This window comes from Lampetra fluviatilis, chromosome 17 (assembly GCF_964198595.1).
Source record: "Lampetra fluviatilis chromosome 17, kcLamFluv1.1, whole genome shotgun sequence".
Lineage (NCBI taxonomy): Eukaryota > Metazoa > Chordata > Hyperoartia > Petromyzontiformes > Petromyzontidae > Lampetra > Lampetra fluviatilis.
This window is the reverse complement of record NC_136291.1, coordinates 1,514,517-1,533,529: the sequence shown is the minus strand read 5'-3', so window position 1 is coordinate 1,533,529 and position 19,013 is coordinate 1,514,517. Positions and strand designations below refer to the sequence as shown.

Sequence of the window (19,013 nt, the reverse complement as noted above, 5' to 3'; positions counted from 1 at the left end):
CACATCCAAACGACCCCCTCCCTTAAAGCTGACCCTGACGCCTGCTGTACATTTGGAGTTTGCGTTGCCTCTCTCTCGCTCTCTCTCCTCTCACCGTGGCCGCGTGGATTTGTCTCCGTGTCCTGCGGTTTCCCCTCCACGTTCAGAATCGAAGTCGCTCGTTTGACGAGGGGCATTTGGCTGATAAACATTTCCACGCGCCGACAAGCGGCGTCGTTGCGCTATCATCACGTGTGGCCAGGTCGCTTCTGAACAGGAGCTGCATAGATCAGGGGGCCTTAACCTGGTGAAATGAAACGTGGTTAAGGGTTGTTTCGTTTCGTTTTGAGATGACGTTAGCGAGCACCTATGAGTGGTGAGGCCACATCCCCGACACCACTGGCCCCGCGGCCGCCTTTGTCTCCCCCCAGTGACTCACCGCACCTAGTACAGGACTTACTCATTTAAGGCTGAGTCGACCTAGAGGCGGCCCAGGAACGATGCTCGCTAATCACCATCGCAATGCTATAGCCGTGGATTGTAGGGCCGCATTAATACAAAAAAAAGCTTTAGATTTGTGCCACCCGCAATCCCCCCCCCCATCCTCCAACCCCCGCCCCCCTTGAGAAGTTTCTCGATCCGCCTCTGATATGGACGCTCTTCAAAATAAATAAATAACAATCCCATTCGCGTCATTGTGTTCTATGTGTTGTAGGAAATATAGCCGTGTATAACGCGGAGGGGTTGTATTTCTTAGAGCGCATAGGCACCTTGGGGGAGGGGGGGGACTTGCCTCTGCTTCTTTATTGTGTGTCTGAGACCCCCCCCACCCCTCACCCCCCTCCACCCCTCACCCCCACAACAGACAATGCGCCCTGTGTAGTGCCTCAGTACCCTGCGAATTCCCGTCAACAGTTATTAAAATGACAACACTTCTCAACGAGAGCGCATTGTGAGCACTCGCACACACGACTCACACACATCACACGCAGACACACAGACAAAGGTCCCCCGTAGAGCCCGTAACAGACTGTTGGGGCAAGTGCTGTTTGTTAGAGAGCACCTATGAAGGCCGGCACTGGAGCACACGAGGGGGTAGGTGGCCAGCACCACGCCCGACCGCCTTTATCTCCCGAGTGGCGATGTTTACACACCGCACCAGGTACTCATTTGAGGCTGAGTCGACCTAGGGGAGGTCCAGGACCGGTTCAGATAATCGCCACCGGTGTTGGCCGTGAGCGGGAATCGAACCCGTGTCGCCGGGTTTATAGCGCAGCGCGCTAACCGCTGCACACATACACACATTGCTCATACACACTCACGCATTACTCATTCATACACTCACACACTCACTCACACACTCACACACACTCACTCACACACAGACACACATTACTCACACACACACTCATACACTCACTCACACACACTCACTCACACACTCACACATTACTCACACACAGACACACATTACTCACACACACTCACACACACACACTCACAGACTCACATTACTCACACACACACTCACACACTCACTCACTCATACACTCACTCACACACTCACTCACTCATACACTCACACACACACTCACAGACACACATTACTCACACACTCACTCACTCACATTACACACACACACAGACACACTCACACACTCACTCACATTACTCACACACACACTCACACACACACTCACAGACTCACATTACTCACACACACTCACACACTCACTCACTCATACACTCACACACACACACCAACAGACACACATTACTCACACACTCACTCACTCACATTACACACACACAGACACACTCACTCACATTACACAGACACACTCACACACACTCACACATCGCTGTGCTTAGTTTGTTGTCCTTTTCCCGAACCTCCGATTAGCGTGGTCGGCTACGTACGGTGCGAAAGAAGTTTCAACATACGTACGTTTCTCACACGCACACTCGTGTAGACTGTTGGGGCAGGTATTGTGTTTTTAGCGAGCAGCACGTGTTTGGGTGGGCGGTCGGCACCACTCCCGGCCGCCTTTGTCTCCCTAATGCTGATGTTTTACTACACCGCACCGAGCAACTGGCTTTGTAATGGCTGAGTCGACCTAGGGGAGGCACAGGACAGGGTGGCGTGACCGAGTGCGCTAGCCACTTCTGTCACCGCTCCACCGCTTCGCACAGATCAATCCTCAATCGTGGCGCTCGCTGACAACAACAACAACAACAACAAAAACATCTTAACATATATAGAGAGGACTGCAGAGCTCGGGAAACAGTTAGTAACGCCGGCTCGCGGCCTCGTTGCTGCCTTCCCACTGTGCGTGGTTCCTGGTCCATTGTGAGAGATGCGATTTGCATGATCGACCCCGCGGAATATAGAACGTCACTTGATAATCATCATGATCATTATTATTATTGATTCATTATATCTTTTTCTTCATATTAGTCTCATGACTTCACCTGCAGCGGGCCGGAAAGGGGTTCGGGAGGTTTTCAAAGAATGGAAGCGGGAGTGGAGCAGGAGAGAGACCTGGGGGAGGAGAGATGGGGGAGATGGCACGGGGAGGGGGTATGGGTTGGAGGTGGATCGGGGAGAAGTGCGGAGCGGTGGTGCAGCGGTTAGCGCGCTGCGCCACGAACCCGAGTCCGATTCCCGCTCACGGCCACCAACACCAGTGACTGTTATCTGAACCGGTTCTGGGCCTCCCCTAGATCGACTCAGCCTCAAATGGGTACCTGCCGCAGTCTGCGTTAACGTCGCCACGGGCGTGGTGCTGACACGCTCACCGTGCTCCCCTTCATAGGTGCCACTCGCTAACAGCACTTGCCCCTTGGGCTCCGCAAGCCCCATCGGGGTTGTCGCGACGGGCGCGTCAACTTGCGCCGACGAAACTTGGGGAGGGGGACAGAAACCGCCGAGAGGCCCAGTCGCCCGCACCAATGCCGCCCCCTCGCGGCCTCTCCTCGCCAGCCACGGCCACAGCCGCCGTGCTGGCGAGGATGTTCACTACCTCGCCTGGTACACGGGGGACGTCACGTCGTGGGTTCAATGCCTGCGGTATATTTTTGGAGTTTGCGCGGACGTTTCTCCGGGTCCCGCTCCGCAGTTGGAGTCAGCGTAGTCACCTTAAGATGTTTCTTGTTCGTGTTTTTGTTTTGTTGCGGTTGCACCCGAGTCAAGAGCCGCGTGGCTCACAGGGTGACACCTAATACATGAAACTGAAACTGTATTTGGCTGCTGCTGCTGCTGCTACAGACGTCCACGCGATGACGATGAGCCACGTGATCGAGCTGTAATGCTTGTTGACAGCCAGGTCTGCTTCTGAAATCGAGCTACACAGTGGCTCAGCGATGTCTAATTTGGTAAAGTAAAAAAATGCGTGTAATAAGCTTTTGATTACCCAAGAGAAAGAAAAAAACACCACTGAGCCTCGAGACGCCGTTTGGGGAGCGTCCTGCCAACTTTCGCAGTACGAGGGGGGGAGGGTGTGGGATAGGGGGGGGGGTCCATCGCCGAGTGATTTCCCGAAGGAGCGATTTGTCGCTTCATTTGGCAAATGTCGCCGGCGACGTCGCCGCGACACGTGGCCGTGATGCTGATGAGCGCGTTCACAGGCGCCGTGACGGAGGGCGAGGGAGGGAGATGGCGGCGGGGGGGGGATTGGCGGCGCGGGGCTGGGGGTATGGGTGAGTGGGTGAGTGTGGGTGAGTGGTTGAGTGTGAGTGAGTGTGGGTGAGTGTGGGTGAGTGAGTGAGTGAGTGTGGGTGAGTGGTTGAGTGTGGGTGAGTGGGTGGGTGAGTGTGGGTGAGTGTGGGTGAGTGGGTGAGTGAGTGAGTATGGGTGAGTGGGTGAGTGTGGGTGAGTGTGGGTGAGTGAGTGAGTGAGTGGGTGAGTGTGAGTGAGTGGGTGAGTGTGGGTGAGTATGGGTGAGTGTGGGTGAGTGGGTGAGTGTGAGTGAGTGTGGGTGAGTGTGGGTGAGTGAGTGAGTATGGGTGAGTGGGTGAGTGTGGGTGAGTGTGGGTGAGTGAGTGAGTGGGTGAGTGTGAGTGAGTGGGTGAGTGTGGGTGAGTATGGGTGAGTGTGGGTGAGTGGGTGAGTGTGGGTGAGTGTGGGTGAGTGAGTGAGTGAGTGTGGGTGAGTGGTTGAGTGTGAGTGAGTGTGGGTGAGTGGGTGAGTGTGGGTGAGTGGGTGAGTGAGTGAGTATGGGTGAGTGGGTGAGTGTGGGTGAGTGTGGGTGAGTGAGTGAGTGGGTGAGTGTGAGTGAGTGTGGGTGAGTGGGTGAGTGTGGGTGAGTGTGGGTGAGTGGGTGAGTGTGGGTGAGTGGGTGAGTGTGGGTGAGTGGGTGAGTGGGTGAGTGTGGGTGAGTGAGTGAGTGTGGGTGAGTGGTTGAGTGTGAGTGAGTGTGGGTGAGTGGGTGAGTGTGGGTGAGTGGGTGAGAATGGGTGAGTGGGTGAGTGTGGGTGAGTGTGGGTGAGTGAGTGAGTGGGTGAGTGTGAGTGAGTGTGGGTGAGTGGGTGAGTGTGGGTGAGTGTGGGTGAGTGTGGGTGAGTGTGGGTGAGTATGGGTGAGTATGGGTGAGTGGGTGAGTGTGAGTGAGTGGGTGAGTGTGGGTGAGTGGGTGGGTGAGTGTGGGTGAGTGGGTGAGTATGGGTGAGTATGGGTGAGTGGGTGAGTGTGGGTGAGTGGGTGAGTGAATAGGTGAGTTGCTGGGTGAGAGTGTGTATGGGGTGGTGAGGGTGGTGGGGACGTGAGCGGTGGCGCAGTGGTTAGAGCGTTGCGCGACGAACCGAGCAACGGAAGTTTGATTCCCCGCTCACGGCCAAACACCGGTGACGATTATCCGAACCGCTCCTGAGCCTCCCCTGGGTCGACTCAGCCTCAAATGACTCCCCAGTGCGGTGTGTAAATATGGTCACTGGGGAGACAAAGGCGGTCGGGCGTGGTGCTGGCCACCCACCCCCTCATGAAAACAAGAAAATGTTTGACCCTTTGGCATTCTCTGGTCTGACACTGGTGGTGAGACTGGGCCCTAAAGAAGGCTGCTGTCTCCCGCGTAGACCAATCACTCTCAAAGACAATGCCATCGGCAATGATCAGAGCGTGTGTTTGTTTGCCTGTTCGCCACCAGTTCCGTGTGTGGTTAATGCAGTAACTTGACTCCTTGCTGAAGGTTTCTATTTGGTGTTTAAACATCTTAACGCCACCTGTTTCATTGCTGTAAAGGGAAACGCCTATTCTTATTTTCGCGAAAAGCACTTGCCCGAACAGTCTTCTAAGGCTATACAGGGGAGCTTTATTTTTAGTGGGGGGGGGGCTGTACGGGTATTTGGGTTTGGGTGGGGGGGTGCATCGAGGGGGGCGCACTTCACGCCTCGGGTCCGGCCTCACGGATCATAAAGCCACTCAAGGACGCGTTTCTGCAGATGCGATTACACGTGTGGCCACGTGGGCAACGTGCGGCCACGTGGGCGACGTGCAAACGAGACCGTGGGGAGTCGTTTTAGGGGAAGGGGAGAGGCTGGTGGTGTGGATGGGGGTAGCTGGATGAGAAGTTGGTGGTGGCGTTGGTGGGGGTGGGTGGATGAGAAGTTGGTGGTGGTGTTGGTGGGGGTGGGTGGATGAGAAGTTGGTGGTGGTGTTGGTGGGGGTAGTTGGATGAGAAGTTGGTGGTGGTGTTGGTGGTGGTGGGTGGATGAGTAGTTAGTGGTGGTGGTGGGTGGATGAGAAGTTGGTGGTGGTGTTGGTAGGGGGGGGGATGAGAAGTTGGTGGTGTTGGTGATGGAGGTTTGGGTGGGGGTGGGTGGATGAGAAGTTGGGGGGAGGGGAGTGTGAGAAGTGGAGGATGGAGGGGGCGGGGCAGAAGTTGGTGGTGTTGGTGATGGAGGTTTGGGTGGGGGTGGGTGGATGAGAAGTTGGGGGGAGGGGAGTGTGAGAAGTGGAGGATGGAGGGGGCGGGGCATTGGGTGAAGGAGCCCCTCCCCTCTCCACCGACACTCCACCGACATTAATTGAGTTACGGGGTTTGTGGTCCAGTTGTGAGTGATGGAGGAGGGGTGATGTGGGCGGAGAGGCTGTTGGAGGGGTGGGAGGGGGGAGGCTGTGGGGGGGGTGGGATGGGTACGATCCACCACGTGGCTTAATTAGTCCGCGATCGGGTCATTAAAATTGGATGAAGTCGTATAGCTGCGGAGCTGAGGGTAATCAGTCTTAATTGGCGGAGGCAAGGCGAGTGGGAGATGGCTCGTGATTGCGGCGCCTCCGCTCAGAAATCGATCGCTCAACGCATTACCGGTTACCGCAGGAGGAATGAACGAAACCGGTTACCGGTTCTCCGCACTTAAGCGAAGGTATTTCCATGCACGTTGGACATTTGTGTGGGGTGAGAAACGAGTAACTTGCTGATCGCTACAACTCCGTCCCGGTGGTTGTAGCGGGCAGCAGTCCTCTGGGCAGAGCGTGCCGCTTGGATTCCATCTCGCGGCGCAGCAGTGAAAGCGCGCGAGGGACGTGACCTTTGGGATCATCGGCACGGCAGGTCACGCGTCGCTGGGATATAAACAGTGGGCACGCCCACCTCTTCCGAGACGGACTGGGCAGCGTGGAAGAGTAGGCCAAATACCCCCCCCGCCCCCCACTCCTCCCCATTGGAGGCCCCTGCCGCCTGCAGTTGCAGGGTCTACGGCGGCCTCGCGCATCAACCACGAGCATCCGTGACCAGCACACGTCATTGGTCAACCGGGTTACTGACTTCCCAAAACCGGTAACCGATTGCGGAAACGGTTACTGGTTTGCCGGTTTTATCGATTGACATCCCAATTTTCATTCACAGACACGGGCTGATGGGGCAAGTGCTGTGAGCGAGCGCCGGTAACAAACAAAAAAACCCGACATGCACTCGGCCGCCTTTGTCTCCCCCAGGTCCCGACGCGACCTGATGCTGAGCCTACACAGGGGCAGGGAGGCGCGGTGGAGGAGTCGGTTATCACTCGCCATCGATGTACGAGAGAGACAAAGGCGGCCGCGAGAGTGGTGCCGACCCACAGCACCACACTCCACCCCCACTCGAGCAAGCGGCCGCTGCCCTGAGAGCCCGCGCAGGCCACGTGGGGGCACCCCCCTATTGTGAGTTTGTAGCGGAGGGGTGGTAGGGAGGGGTGGTAGAGGGGTGTGGTAGAGGGTGGGTGGTAGAGAGGGTGGGTGGTAGAGAGGGGGGGGTGGTAGAGAGGGGTGGTAGATGGAGGGGGAAGTGGATGGGGGTGGAGGGGTGGGGAGAGGGAGTGGGTTAAGGGGGAAGAGAGGGGGGGGGCAGTTCCTGCCGCTGTGTTTTACGCTCCCACGTCGTGGGGGGTCGCCTCGGTGGAGCTGAGTGGGCGCCAATTAATTAAATTATTTCGAACGCATTAAAGCGATAAAACAAGCGCCGACGGGAAATTAACTCTGGATCTGTTATGTATAAGTTATACGCGTGCTTGTTAGTGTGTGTGTGTTGTGTGTTGCGGGTGCAGCTTCTGTTTGGCCGGAGGGGGCTAAACGGGCACGGCACGGGCTGGAGAAGAGATGGAGTGATGCGGTACGGGAGGACGTGGAGCTGAGTGGACTTGCCGATGGCCGATACCAGCGGTGTCAAGATCGGCCTCTGTGGAGGAGGCTCGTGAAGGACGCTGCTGCTGGGCAGTTGGAGGCAGTCGCCCTCCAGCAACAACGGAGGGCAGAGGAGCGACGTTCACAACAACGAGCAGAGCGCCGGGTGGCTAAAACGCAGACATTTGGCACAGTGACGATCACAGCTGGTGGTGCATCTGCAGTCATCTCAGTCAGGCAACCCATGGCACCTCCCGGGTCTGTCCGTGACCTCCTTCCAGCAGCGAGCGTTACCTCACGTGATTGCCTCAAGGTGCACCTAGCCTGGCACAAGCGTCTTGGGGACGTCACCGTCTGTTGTAGCTGTTGCGGGCATTGTGCGAACAGCACGTGGCCCAACATCCTATGTTGGCTACACGTGGGATCTTTGTCTTTTGTGTCGTGTCCATTATCTGAAACAGTGACGATGATCTGAACCAGTCCTGTGCCTCCCCTAGGTCGACTCAGCCTCAAATAAGTACCTGAAGCGATGTGTAAACATCGCCACTAGGGAGACAAAGGCGGCCCGGCGTGATGCTGGCCACCCACCTCCTCGTGTGCCGTGCCGGCCTTCGTAGGTGCCACTCGCGAACAGCACTTGCCCCAACAGCCTGTTGTTTGCATGTGTGTGTGTCTAATGCAGCGTGCCGCTTGCTGTAGTTACAGCTGTGTGTGTTCATCGTCTCTATATACACGAACAGCAGCAGCCACTGCAGCAGGGCCCTGCAGGATTATCCCCCGCGTGGCGAGCGATAATCCTGCAGCCACACCTGCTCCCCTGTCTCTCTGTGTGCAGTCTGTTACAGGCTATGCCGGTGATCTTTGTCTGTGAAACTAAATAATTTTAGTTTACATTTTAGCAGGTAAGGCCCTGCTTCAGCTGTATAGTTGGTATTTTTTTCATAAGCGACCTCGCTATCACAAATGATAGCTCAACGAAGTGGCTTATCGCGTGGAAACGTATAGCAGCCAAATACACTGAATGCATGCCGATTATATTTGTGGAAAGAGAAAAATATCCGGAAGACCCGGAGAAAAATCCACGCGACCGCAAACTCCAAATATACAGCAACAGCAGGCGTCAGGGTCGGGATCGAACCTACGACCTCCTGTAAACCAGGCGAGGTAGTCAACATCTCCTAGCCACCGCTATAGACCATGGCTGTTAATCCACAACGAGTAAACCGGCAACCATTACCGGTGCGTCAATTCCAGTGCGTGTCTACGATTATTATTATTAAAGAACACATTTCCTGGCACGCACGGACGTGCAAATGTAACGATGGGTCAAGAATCGGCGTACGTGCATTGAGCCTCGTGCATCACTTCAGAGTTAGAGGCGCAGCCCCGCAATTGCTGTGCGCGCTCACGCCCAGTCAAGCTCTTTATGAATCATGTAAAATCGATCGTGAAAGCGTACGCAGGGCAACATTAAGCGAATGCGAGTTATGGGGATCGAGATAGTGACAGAAAGAGTGTGAGGGAGTGTGTGAGAGAGTGTGTGACAGAGAGAGTGTGAGAGAGAGTGTGAGGATAGAGAGTGTGAGAGATAGTGTGTGTGAGAGTGACAGAGAGAGTGTGAGTAAGAGAGAGAGTGTCAGGGAGTGAGAGTGTGAGAGAGTGTGTGAGAGAGTGTGTGAGAGAGTGAGCGAGTGAGAGAGTGTGAGGATAGAGAGTGTGAGAGATAGTGTGTGTGAGAGTGACAGAGAGTGTGTGAGAGAGAGAGTGAGCGAGTGAGAGAGTTTGAGAGAGTGAGCGAGTGAGTTAGTGTGAGAGAAAGTGTGAGTAAGAGAGAGAGTGTGAGAGAAAGTGTGTGAGAGAGTGAGAGTGACAGAGAGAGTGCGATGGAGTGTGTGAGTGTGAGAGAGAGTGAGAGAGTGTGAGAGAGATCGCCACCTGGTGGATTGCGATGCTGGTTGCAACTCCGCCGTTTGCTCCACCACAACTGAGCACATCCCCGCAGCTGCCCCATCGCACCTGCGTGGTCACCTGCGCGATCACCTGTATGATTACCTGTGTGATTACCTGTGTGATTACCTGTGTGATTACCTGTGTGATCACCTGTGTGATTACCTGTGTGATCGCCTGCGCGATCGCCTGTGTGATTGCCTGTGTGATTGCCTGTGTGATCGCCTGTGTGATCACCTGTGTGATCACCTGTGTGATCGCCTGTGTGATTACCTGCGTGATTGCCTGTGTGATCACCTGTGTGATCACCTGTGTGATTACCTGTGTGATTACCTGCGTGATTGCCTGTGTGATCACCTGTGTGATCGCCTGTGTGATTACCTGCGTGATTGCCTGTGTGATCACCTGCGTGGTCACCTGCGCGATCGCCTGTGTGATTACCTGCGTGATTACCTGCGTGATTACCTGTGTGATTGCCTGTGTGATTACCTGTGTGATTACCTGTGTGATTACCTGTATGATTACCTGTGTGATTGCCTGTGTGATTACCTGTGTGATTACCTGCGTGATCACCTGCGCGATCACCTGTGTGATTACCTGTGTGATTGCCTGTGTGATTACCTGTGTGATTACCTGTATGATTACCTGTGTGACTGCCTGTGTGATTGCCTGTGTGATTACCTGTGTGGGGCAGTAGTGTAGCGGTTAGAGCGCTGCGCTACGAACCCGGAGACCCGAGTTCGATTCTGGCTCATGGCCAACATCAGTGACGAATTATTTGAACCGGTCCTGGGCCCACCCCTTGGTCGACTCAGCCTCAAATGAGTACCTGGTGCGGTGTGTAAAGTCATCGCCACTGGGGAGACAAAGGCGGCTAGGCGTGGTTTTGGCCACCCACCCCCTCGTGTGCCGTTCCGGCCTTCATATGTACTCGCTAACAGCACTTGCCCCAACAGTCTGTGAAGGCTATACGGGGAAATCTTTGTCTTCATCTGTTTGCCTCCCGTGTGATCACCCGTCCAAGCACATCACTCTCCAGCCTCAAGCCTGCTTCATAGCGTTTACTAAATGGCACGTAGGCTACCATTGCACATCGACTAACATTGCCCATAGATTAGCATTGACCATAGATTAGCATTGCCCATACACTTAGCACTGCCCATACACTTAACATTGGCCATGTTATTTCAACGGTCATTGTGACGTCATTAAACCTGCACGTGCTCCCCTCTCGATCGCTCTCTGTCCCTCAATGTTGCCGGGTGCCGACCGCATGGCATTGAGGTCGCAGGCATTGCACGCGAAGTGCTTGCCACAAATGAGCCGCAATACCTCGCATCACGCCAACTCCGCAAATTTATATTGTAAAAAAAAAAATGTTTGAACTGATTTTGTTGTTGTTTAGTTTATTCTCCTCTCCCCGCACCTCCGATGAGTGCGGATGGCGACGTACGGTGCGAAAGAAGTTCAGCACGCACGCAACCCGTACATGTGCGTGCAATGTAAATTCCCAAAAGCGCATCTCTCTGCACGCTTCTTTGTGAACTTTTCAGTTCGGCATTCATCTCACGGGCGATAGCAACCCGCGCCGATTCGACTCATCCGTCCCTTGGCCACATCGCTACGCGGCCAATGCCCCCAATGTCCCACTGGTCAATTTGAACGAAAACAAAATAGTGAGGAACTGGGGGAGAACGAGGAGGAGTGGGGGGGCATAGACACGTGGTTGCCCATTATGAAATGACTCGACAGACGCGAGGGGATGGGAGTGGGAATCAACGACACAGATCGCCGGAGCGACACAGATGACCTTGATTTAACAACCACAAACGTCTGCCCTACCCCCCCCTCCTACCTCCCATACCAAAGCCCAGACCCCCCCATAACCCCTACCACCCATTTACAGAACCCGAGCCAACTCATCACGACCACCCCACCCCCCTCCTCCCCCCATCCTCATGCGTCACTCTGAACACGAGGATCGTAAGATGGCAACACTCACACGCATGCCCTCGATCATCAGCAGCAGCATCAACAGTAATTGTAGCAGCAGCGTTCAAAACCAGCAGCATCGTCATCAGCATCATCAGCAGCTCAATCAGTTTCATCATCATCATCATCGTATCTCACAACGTACAGACCCTAAGCCTCATCACTAACCTCATCATAAAGCCAGCATCGTCACCACGCGAACAATCATTATCAAGCAGCTTAATAATAACCGTCATCATCATCATCACCAATATCTTTTCAAGCAGCATCAGCCGCAGCGCTATCTGAATCATCACCAGCAGCATCATCATCATCATCCGATTCCAAACATCCCATTTCACACCCTTGGCTCTCCGAAACTTTTTCACAGCACCACCGCTCACCTCTCTGGGTGCCCCCCCCCCTTCCCCCGAGCCCCCCTCCCTCCCACCTCCAGCCCACCCCCTCACCCACCACCCGCACTTTTTTGCCAGAGCAGCTAATTTTGATGTCTTTTTACGGCTTTAATAACGGCGACCTCGTAAAGCGAATTCGCGTTTAAAATCCAATCGACTCCTGCATGGGTGACGGGATCCGAGGGGAGGGGTGAGGTGGGGAGGGGAGGGGGCGGTGGTGGAGTGAGGGGGGTGTAGTAGGGGGGGGGGGGTACAAGAAACAGTCCCGGGTAGTTGCTGGCATCTGCGTGCGGGCGGCAGGCAGGAGTGGACTTGTGGCCAGACGCGGCACCGCTGTTGATGTGCCGACTGAGAACTCACCACGCACCCGGGTTGGGTCTGCAGTGGAAAAGGTGGCAACCCCCCCTCACCCCCCGCCCCTCACTCCAACGAAGCGGCCATCAGTTATCTAATTGCCTGTGACTAACGCTCGCATTGCCACCCATCCGGCCGTGTTGTCGCCTAATTAATAAGCTCCTGGCGCCTGTCGCACTGGACGAGGGGGGGGGGGGGGAGGAGGTCGTCTCGGCGAGACGCAAGGTGCGCGTCGAGGGGGGGAGGCCGCGTTCCTCACGGCGATGCGGGTGACGGGACCCAGAGAGGTCGGGGGTGAGTGAGTGGGTGAGTGGGTGAGTGAGTGGGTGAGTGGGTGGGTGAGTGGGTGAGTGGGTGGGTGAGTGAGTGGGTGAGTGGGTGGGTGAGTGGGTGAGTGGGTGAGTGGGTGGATGAGTGAGTGGGTGAGTGAGTGGGTGAGTGGGTGGGTGAGTGGGTGAATGAGTGGGTGAGTGGGTGAGTGGGTGAGTGAGTGGGTGGGTGGTTGAGTGAGTGAGTGAGTGGGTGAGTGAGTGGGTGAGTGAGTGGGTGAGTGGGTGGGTGAGTGGGTGAATGAGTGAATGAGTGGGTGAGTGGGTGAGTGGATGAGTGGGTGAGTGAGTGGGTGGGTGGTTGAGTGAGTGAGTGAGTGGGTGAGTGAGTGGGTGAGTGAGCGTACCGGGGAGGGGTGAGCGGCAGGAGCAGGTGAGGACGGGGTGAGGGAGGGAGGATCAGGACGGGACGAGCGCGCAACGCGCTCACGTGTCGTGCACGTCCGCTGCTGTTGTTACAATCAACGTCATCCTCCCGTCTTGGTAGCATCATCGTCACAGAATAATAATCATCATCATTATGATGGTAATAGCAATAATCATCATCGCCATCACCAATGTCGTCATTATCATCACCATAATCATCATCACCCTAATCATCACCGTAGTTATCATCATCATCATCACCCATTATCATCGCCCATCATCATCATCACCCATCATCATCACCCATCATCATCACCGTCGTTATCACCATATCGCCACCCCCGCTGGGACGGGGTGAGCGAACCACCATCCCTCGCTCTGCCCCCTCTAACGAGAGGACTCCGCTCTGCCAAGCGTGCCCCCCGCAGCCCCCCACTCGCGACCACGAAACTCACACAAAAACAAAAATCCCCCGACTAGCCTCAACAGATATTTGGGACAAGTGCTGTGAGCGAGCAGCACCTATGAGCACCGCGAGGCGGTGGGAGTCCTACCCTACACCCGGACGCCTTTGTCTCCCCGGTTCTGATGCCTACTACACACCGCACCGGTGCTCATTATGAAGCTGAGTCGACCCTGGGGTCGATGTCGCGAGCTGGACTCGAACTCCGTAGCTCAGTGCGCTATCCACAGCGCCACCGAGTTGCAATGTCCTACCCCCGCTTACCATCACCACGCCACATCATCATCATCCTTGTCTCTTTACCCCCAAGCGCTTACAACAACAACAATCTATCTCTCGCCATCGATGGCAACGTCGACCACGGGAGTTGTTGTCTGTTGCTTGCCCGCCTGACGTGTTGGGGACACTTAAAAAAAAACTGTTAAATTCACACCGTTCCTCGTGCTATGCGGCAGCGCCATCTGCTGTTGAGAAGGGTCGTGTCGCATCATCGAGAGGGGTCGTGCCACTGATGTCTATGGGTAGTGTTGAGTCTATGCGCAGTGTTGAGTCTATGGGTAGTGTTGAGTCTATGCGCAGTGTTGAGTCTATGGGCAGTGTTGGGTCTATGGGCAGTGTTGAGTCTATGGGCAGTGTTGAGTCTATGCGCAGTGTTGAGTCTATGAGCAGTGTTGGGTCCATGGGCAGTGTTGAGTCTATGGGCAGTGTTGGGTCTATGGGTAGTGTTGGGTTAATGAGCAGTGTTGAATCTATGGGCAGTGTTGAGTCTATGGGCAGTGTTGAGTCTATCGGCAGTGTTGAGTCTATGGGCAGTGTTGAGTCTATGGGCAGTGTTGAGTCTATGGGTAGTGTTGGGTCTTTGGGCAATGTTGAGTCTATGGGCAGTGTTGGGTCCATGGGCAGTGTTGAGTCTATGGGCAGTGTTGAGTCTATGGGCAGTGTTGGGTCTATGGGTAGTGTTGGGTTAATGAGCAGTGTTGGGTCTATGGGTAGTGTTGGGTTAATAAGCAGTGTTGGGTCTATGGGCAGTGTTTTGTCTATGGGTAGTGTTGGGTTAATGAGCAGTGTTGGGTCTATGGGTAGTGTTGGGTTAATGAGCAGTGTTGGGTCTATGGGCAGTGTTGAGTCTATGGGCAGTGTTGGGTCTATGGGCAGTGTTGGGTCTATGGGCAATGTTGAGTCTATGGGCAGTGTTGAGTCTATGGGTAGTGTTGAGTCTATGGGTAGTGTTGGGTCTATGGGCAGTGTTGAGTCTATGTGCAGTGTTGGGTCTATGGGCAGTGTTGAGTCTATGTGCAGTATTGAGACTGTGGGTGGATACCGTGCAGTGGAGGCGGCTCAGTATTACAAGTTGACACCGTCACCATCATCATCACCATCATCATCTTCACTGTTGGCAAAACCATTTAAGTCCACGAGTCCCAGGACAGGACATTCCCACTTCGTCGGTGACACCCGAGCTGGCCATCGCTTTCTCGGCCCCAGCGTCTCGACGTGGCCAATCACAGCGATCGTGTGCGACAACCATTGTGACGTCGGCTGGGGTTGCTTGTTGAGTAGTGCGCTCTGATTCGCCAAAAAAAACAAGAGCCCACGTGTCCAGCCGGGTCGTTACCCTCCACCTCGTACATTCGAAGCTTTGCCCTGCACGGTAACCATGGCGCAGCATGGCTGTTGACGATGATGATGATGATGAAAGAGATTTTAAAGACCGGTGGAGCGACGCATCAGGATTTTAGTTTCTTTATTTGCGTAAAAATGTTTATTGGGTTTTTTTGTTTAAACATATCCGCTGTTATCAAATCGCTTTGGAAACTTCTCCCTCTCACTCTAATATAATCTACTCAACCCACCGATTGCATGACCACGTTAAATACCAAATAAACAGTATCAATAGCAATAATAACAACCACAGTAATTAACGAAAATCACCCCACAGTTTTCAACGGGGGGGGGGGGGGGAAGGATTCGTTTCAGCCCGGGGACCTCTGCATATGGGTCGGAAACTCGGAAGAAAAAAAAATACTTGAATCGCGCACGGCACACATCGCTCCGGTTATCCATGATAGAGGTCGTTGTGGGTTCGATCGCGTACATATGAATGCGTCGTTAATGCGATCCCACCCAAGACAACGATCACAATACGTTTACGCGATCTAACCCACAGCACATCTAGTATGGATAATATTGCTCGACAAATCCTACTACTACTGAATGGCTTCACGAGCCACATGCCTGCCCCCACTAAAATCGGGTAAGAAATTAACCCCTCCTCTAACACGTAGCAGGCTTTCGCGACCAATATTATTCATAATCAACGATTTTTGGGTTAGATCGCGTTATTTATAAATGTGTCGTAACCCTCCACCACCCGACACGGCCAATCAGTAAAAACGTGTCACGTTGACAAAAGACAAATAGTTCACTGCTTTAGCCCACCGGTGTGTTGAAGCGTGAAACAAAAAAACATTTGTGGTTTCACGCTTCAACACACCGGTGGGCTAAAGCAGTGAACTATTTTACTGATTGGCCGTGTCGGGTGGTGGAGGGTTACGACACATTTATAAATAACGCGATCTAACCCAAAAATCGTTGATTATGAAATTAACCCCCGGCTGCGTCGCCAACCATTCCCCGGCCGCGCGGCACTGGTGGCGTCACCGACAACTGCGAACGCGAGTGGGGACGGAGGGGAAGTCGACCGTGGTTCAGAGGGTCGATAGTCTCTCTTCTCTCGCGTCCTCCTCCTTCTCGCGCATCTCGACACGCGGCCCGGGAATCGACCGGCTGAGCGCTGGGCACAGCGAGCGCGCACAGGTGACCGGAGAAGGGAGAGAAAGAATTACCACAACCAGACACCAGCCCTCCCCATAGCGTACTGGTGACCAGCCCTACCCATAGCGTACTGGTGAACCAGACAGCAGCCCTACCCATAGCGTACTGGTGACCAGCCCTACCCATAGCATACTGGTCAACCAGACAGCAGCCCTACCCATTCAGCTAATCCCTAACCCAAGCCAGGCAGCACCGTCCAACCAGAAGCCAACCCTGCGCATAGCCCTATTAAACTGACCAATCAGATCCCATCTCTAGCCCTAACCCCTAACCCCGAGCCCCACGGCGTGTATCGAGTCGTCCCCTCTTCGCTCCCCCTCCTCGTCATCCCCCTCCCCCCGCACCCCCCTCCGTGACGATCGCGCGTCAACGTCCCGCGAAACGGAACATCCAAGTCGCCTCGTCAACAAACAATCGCAAGGAAGACGTCGAGATGGACAATTAACAGCAAACGACGACACAAACCGCACGTGGAATTTCGCGAGTAAAGGAAAAAAAGTGACACGCCACCCCCCCTCCTCCCTCCGCCCCACCCCCGGCGCAGAAGCACCAGGGCAAAAGCAAAAGCAACAGCAGCAGCCGTGCCCCAAGTAGCTCAAGAGATGAATCAACGCGATAGGTGGGGGCGCAGCTCAATGAGGTCGCGGGGTAACATCGGTGCCAAGAGGCCATAGGTTCAGCACCTCTGGGAGAACAGCGCAACATTCAAACAGCGACATCATCGCCACCACGACGACTACTACTACTACTAACTACGACTAATAACTACTCGGCAGAGACGCGCGGCTCCAACTCGCCGCATTCTAAGATTGCATTCATGTGCAAAATGTTCTAAAGCCGAGGGAGCGGAGGGATTGAAATCCGCCTCCTCTCCTCTTCCCCGCATCCCCCCCAACGTGAAACGAAGTCTCAGCGTCTCAACAATGGCAGTCTTCCAGCAGGCAATCATCATCATCATCATCATGGGTTAAAATGACTACGCGAGACAATGACGCCTTTGATCGGCTGCCGATATCGCATCTGCGCCGACGTGCAGTGACCCTATCCTAGGCTGTGTGCAGATATAAAATACTAACTTGCAGACACATGTCAAGAGCACTTCTGTGGTGTCTACTTTTGTGGTTCATTAACACGCACGCACGGCATCGCCTTCCGCTAACGTGCAGCGACCCTAGCCTCGGCTGTGCGCGGATATAAAATACTTTATTTGCAGACATATACCCACTCAAAAATATTTCCCGGAACGCCGCTCTACTGGCTTCAGTTGGGGTAGGCATGTTTGGTGTAAGGCACTAACTACCACGAGAGTGCAAGTCACGCTTATCAATTAAAATAACCCTATATATGATTAACTGTGCCCCCGCATTCCGCAGTGAGCCCACACGGTCAGGGTATGGGACACAAAGCGAGGTGGCGAGAAGGTTGTGGGCGCACCGAGAGAATTCCCCAACGTCCCGCCCCTGGAATCGAGCATGCATCCCACTGGGCTGCGATGGCTTCTGGACGAACGCCGATGATTTGTTTTGTCTCGTGACCACATTTTAATGTCACGCCAATAACAGGCGACAGCGGTGTGAGTCACACCGAGGAATTCTTCCTGGCGGGATTTTGTGGTAGTTGGTGGTAGTGGTGGTAGGTGTGGTAGTTGGTGGTAGAAGTGGTGGAAGTGGTGGTAGTGGTGGTAGTTGGTGGTAGTGGTGGTGTTGGTGGTAGTTGGTGGTAGTGGTGGTAGTGGTGGTAGTTGGTGGTAGTGGTGGTAGTGGTGGAAGTTGGTGGTAGTGTTGATGGTAGTTGGTAGTAGTGGTGGAAGTTGGTGGTAGTGTTGATGGTAGTTGGTAGTAGTGGTGGTAGTGGTGGTAGTGGTGGTGTTAGCAGTGCCCGTGTCTGTCCCGTGACCTCCTGCTCCCTCAGCAGCGAGCCTTCGACACTTCACGTGACGGCCTCAACATGCACCTAGCCTGGCACGGCAGTGAACCCATGGCACCTGGGGTCTGTCCCCGTGACTTCCTGTCGCCTCCAACACTTCACCGCGATAGCCTCGGAGTGCATCTAGCCTGGCACAAGTACCGCGGTTGTCATTGCTGGTGGTGGTGGTGGAGATGGTGGAAATTAAAATATTTGTGGTTTGCGGCAGACGCGTGGGTGGCTCCCACGTGGGTGTCTCCGCAAGTGAGGGGGGTCACGGAGGGAGGTGGCGATGGAAGGAGGAAGGGGGGGGGGGGCAGTGATGGGATAGCTCCATCTTTGGGCGGGGGGGGGGGGAACTGCCTCGTCGTGGTCGGTGTTTGTGACTTAACCAGCGGAGGAGAACCCACGAGGGGCCAGGATGAGAGGAGGAGTCTCGCATTTGTAACAGGGGTGGGTGGGCATGGAGCAGGGGTGGGGGGGGCAGGGGTGGTTGTGGGGGGCTAGGTCTATCCCTCTGTGCTCCCATACGAAGGCGTCGGGCTGGGGGGGCACCCCTTGCCCTTGAGACTCTGCGTGTCGCCCCCCGCGTCTCCGGGCTCCTCCCCCTTGGAGGCTGCGTCGTCTTGCGGGTAGACGACGACGCACAGCTTCTGCCCGCCGTACGTCACCGCGTCTGCACGCACGCACACACGCACAGTCACGACGATGACGACGTTGATGCCGATGTCAGCTTGTAAGGCCGCGCCACCGTCACTCCCCACTCTCGCAGGGAGAGGGCGACACACACGCACACGCGCACACACACACACACGCGCACACACACACACGCGCACATACACACACGCGCACGT

General features: G+C 54.9%; 1 protein-coding gene across 1 annotated transcript in view; it reads right to left on the bottom strand.

Moving 5' to 3' along the window:
* Positions 1-15,146: 15,146 nt before the first annotated feature.
* The window catches only part of LOC144936816 (large neutral amino acids transporter small subunit 2-like), a 35,397-nt gene continuing 31,530 nt past the window's right edge, over positions 15,147-19,013 (bottom strand). The window contains exon 11 of the mRNA XM_078863980.1: positions 15,147-18,835. Within this exon, the coding sequence (XP_078720106.1) occupies positions 18,669-18,835 (167 nt within the window). The 3' untranslated portion in view covers positions 15,147-18,668. The remainder of the gene's footprint in view (positions 18,836-19,013) is intronic.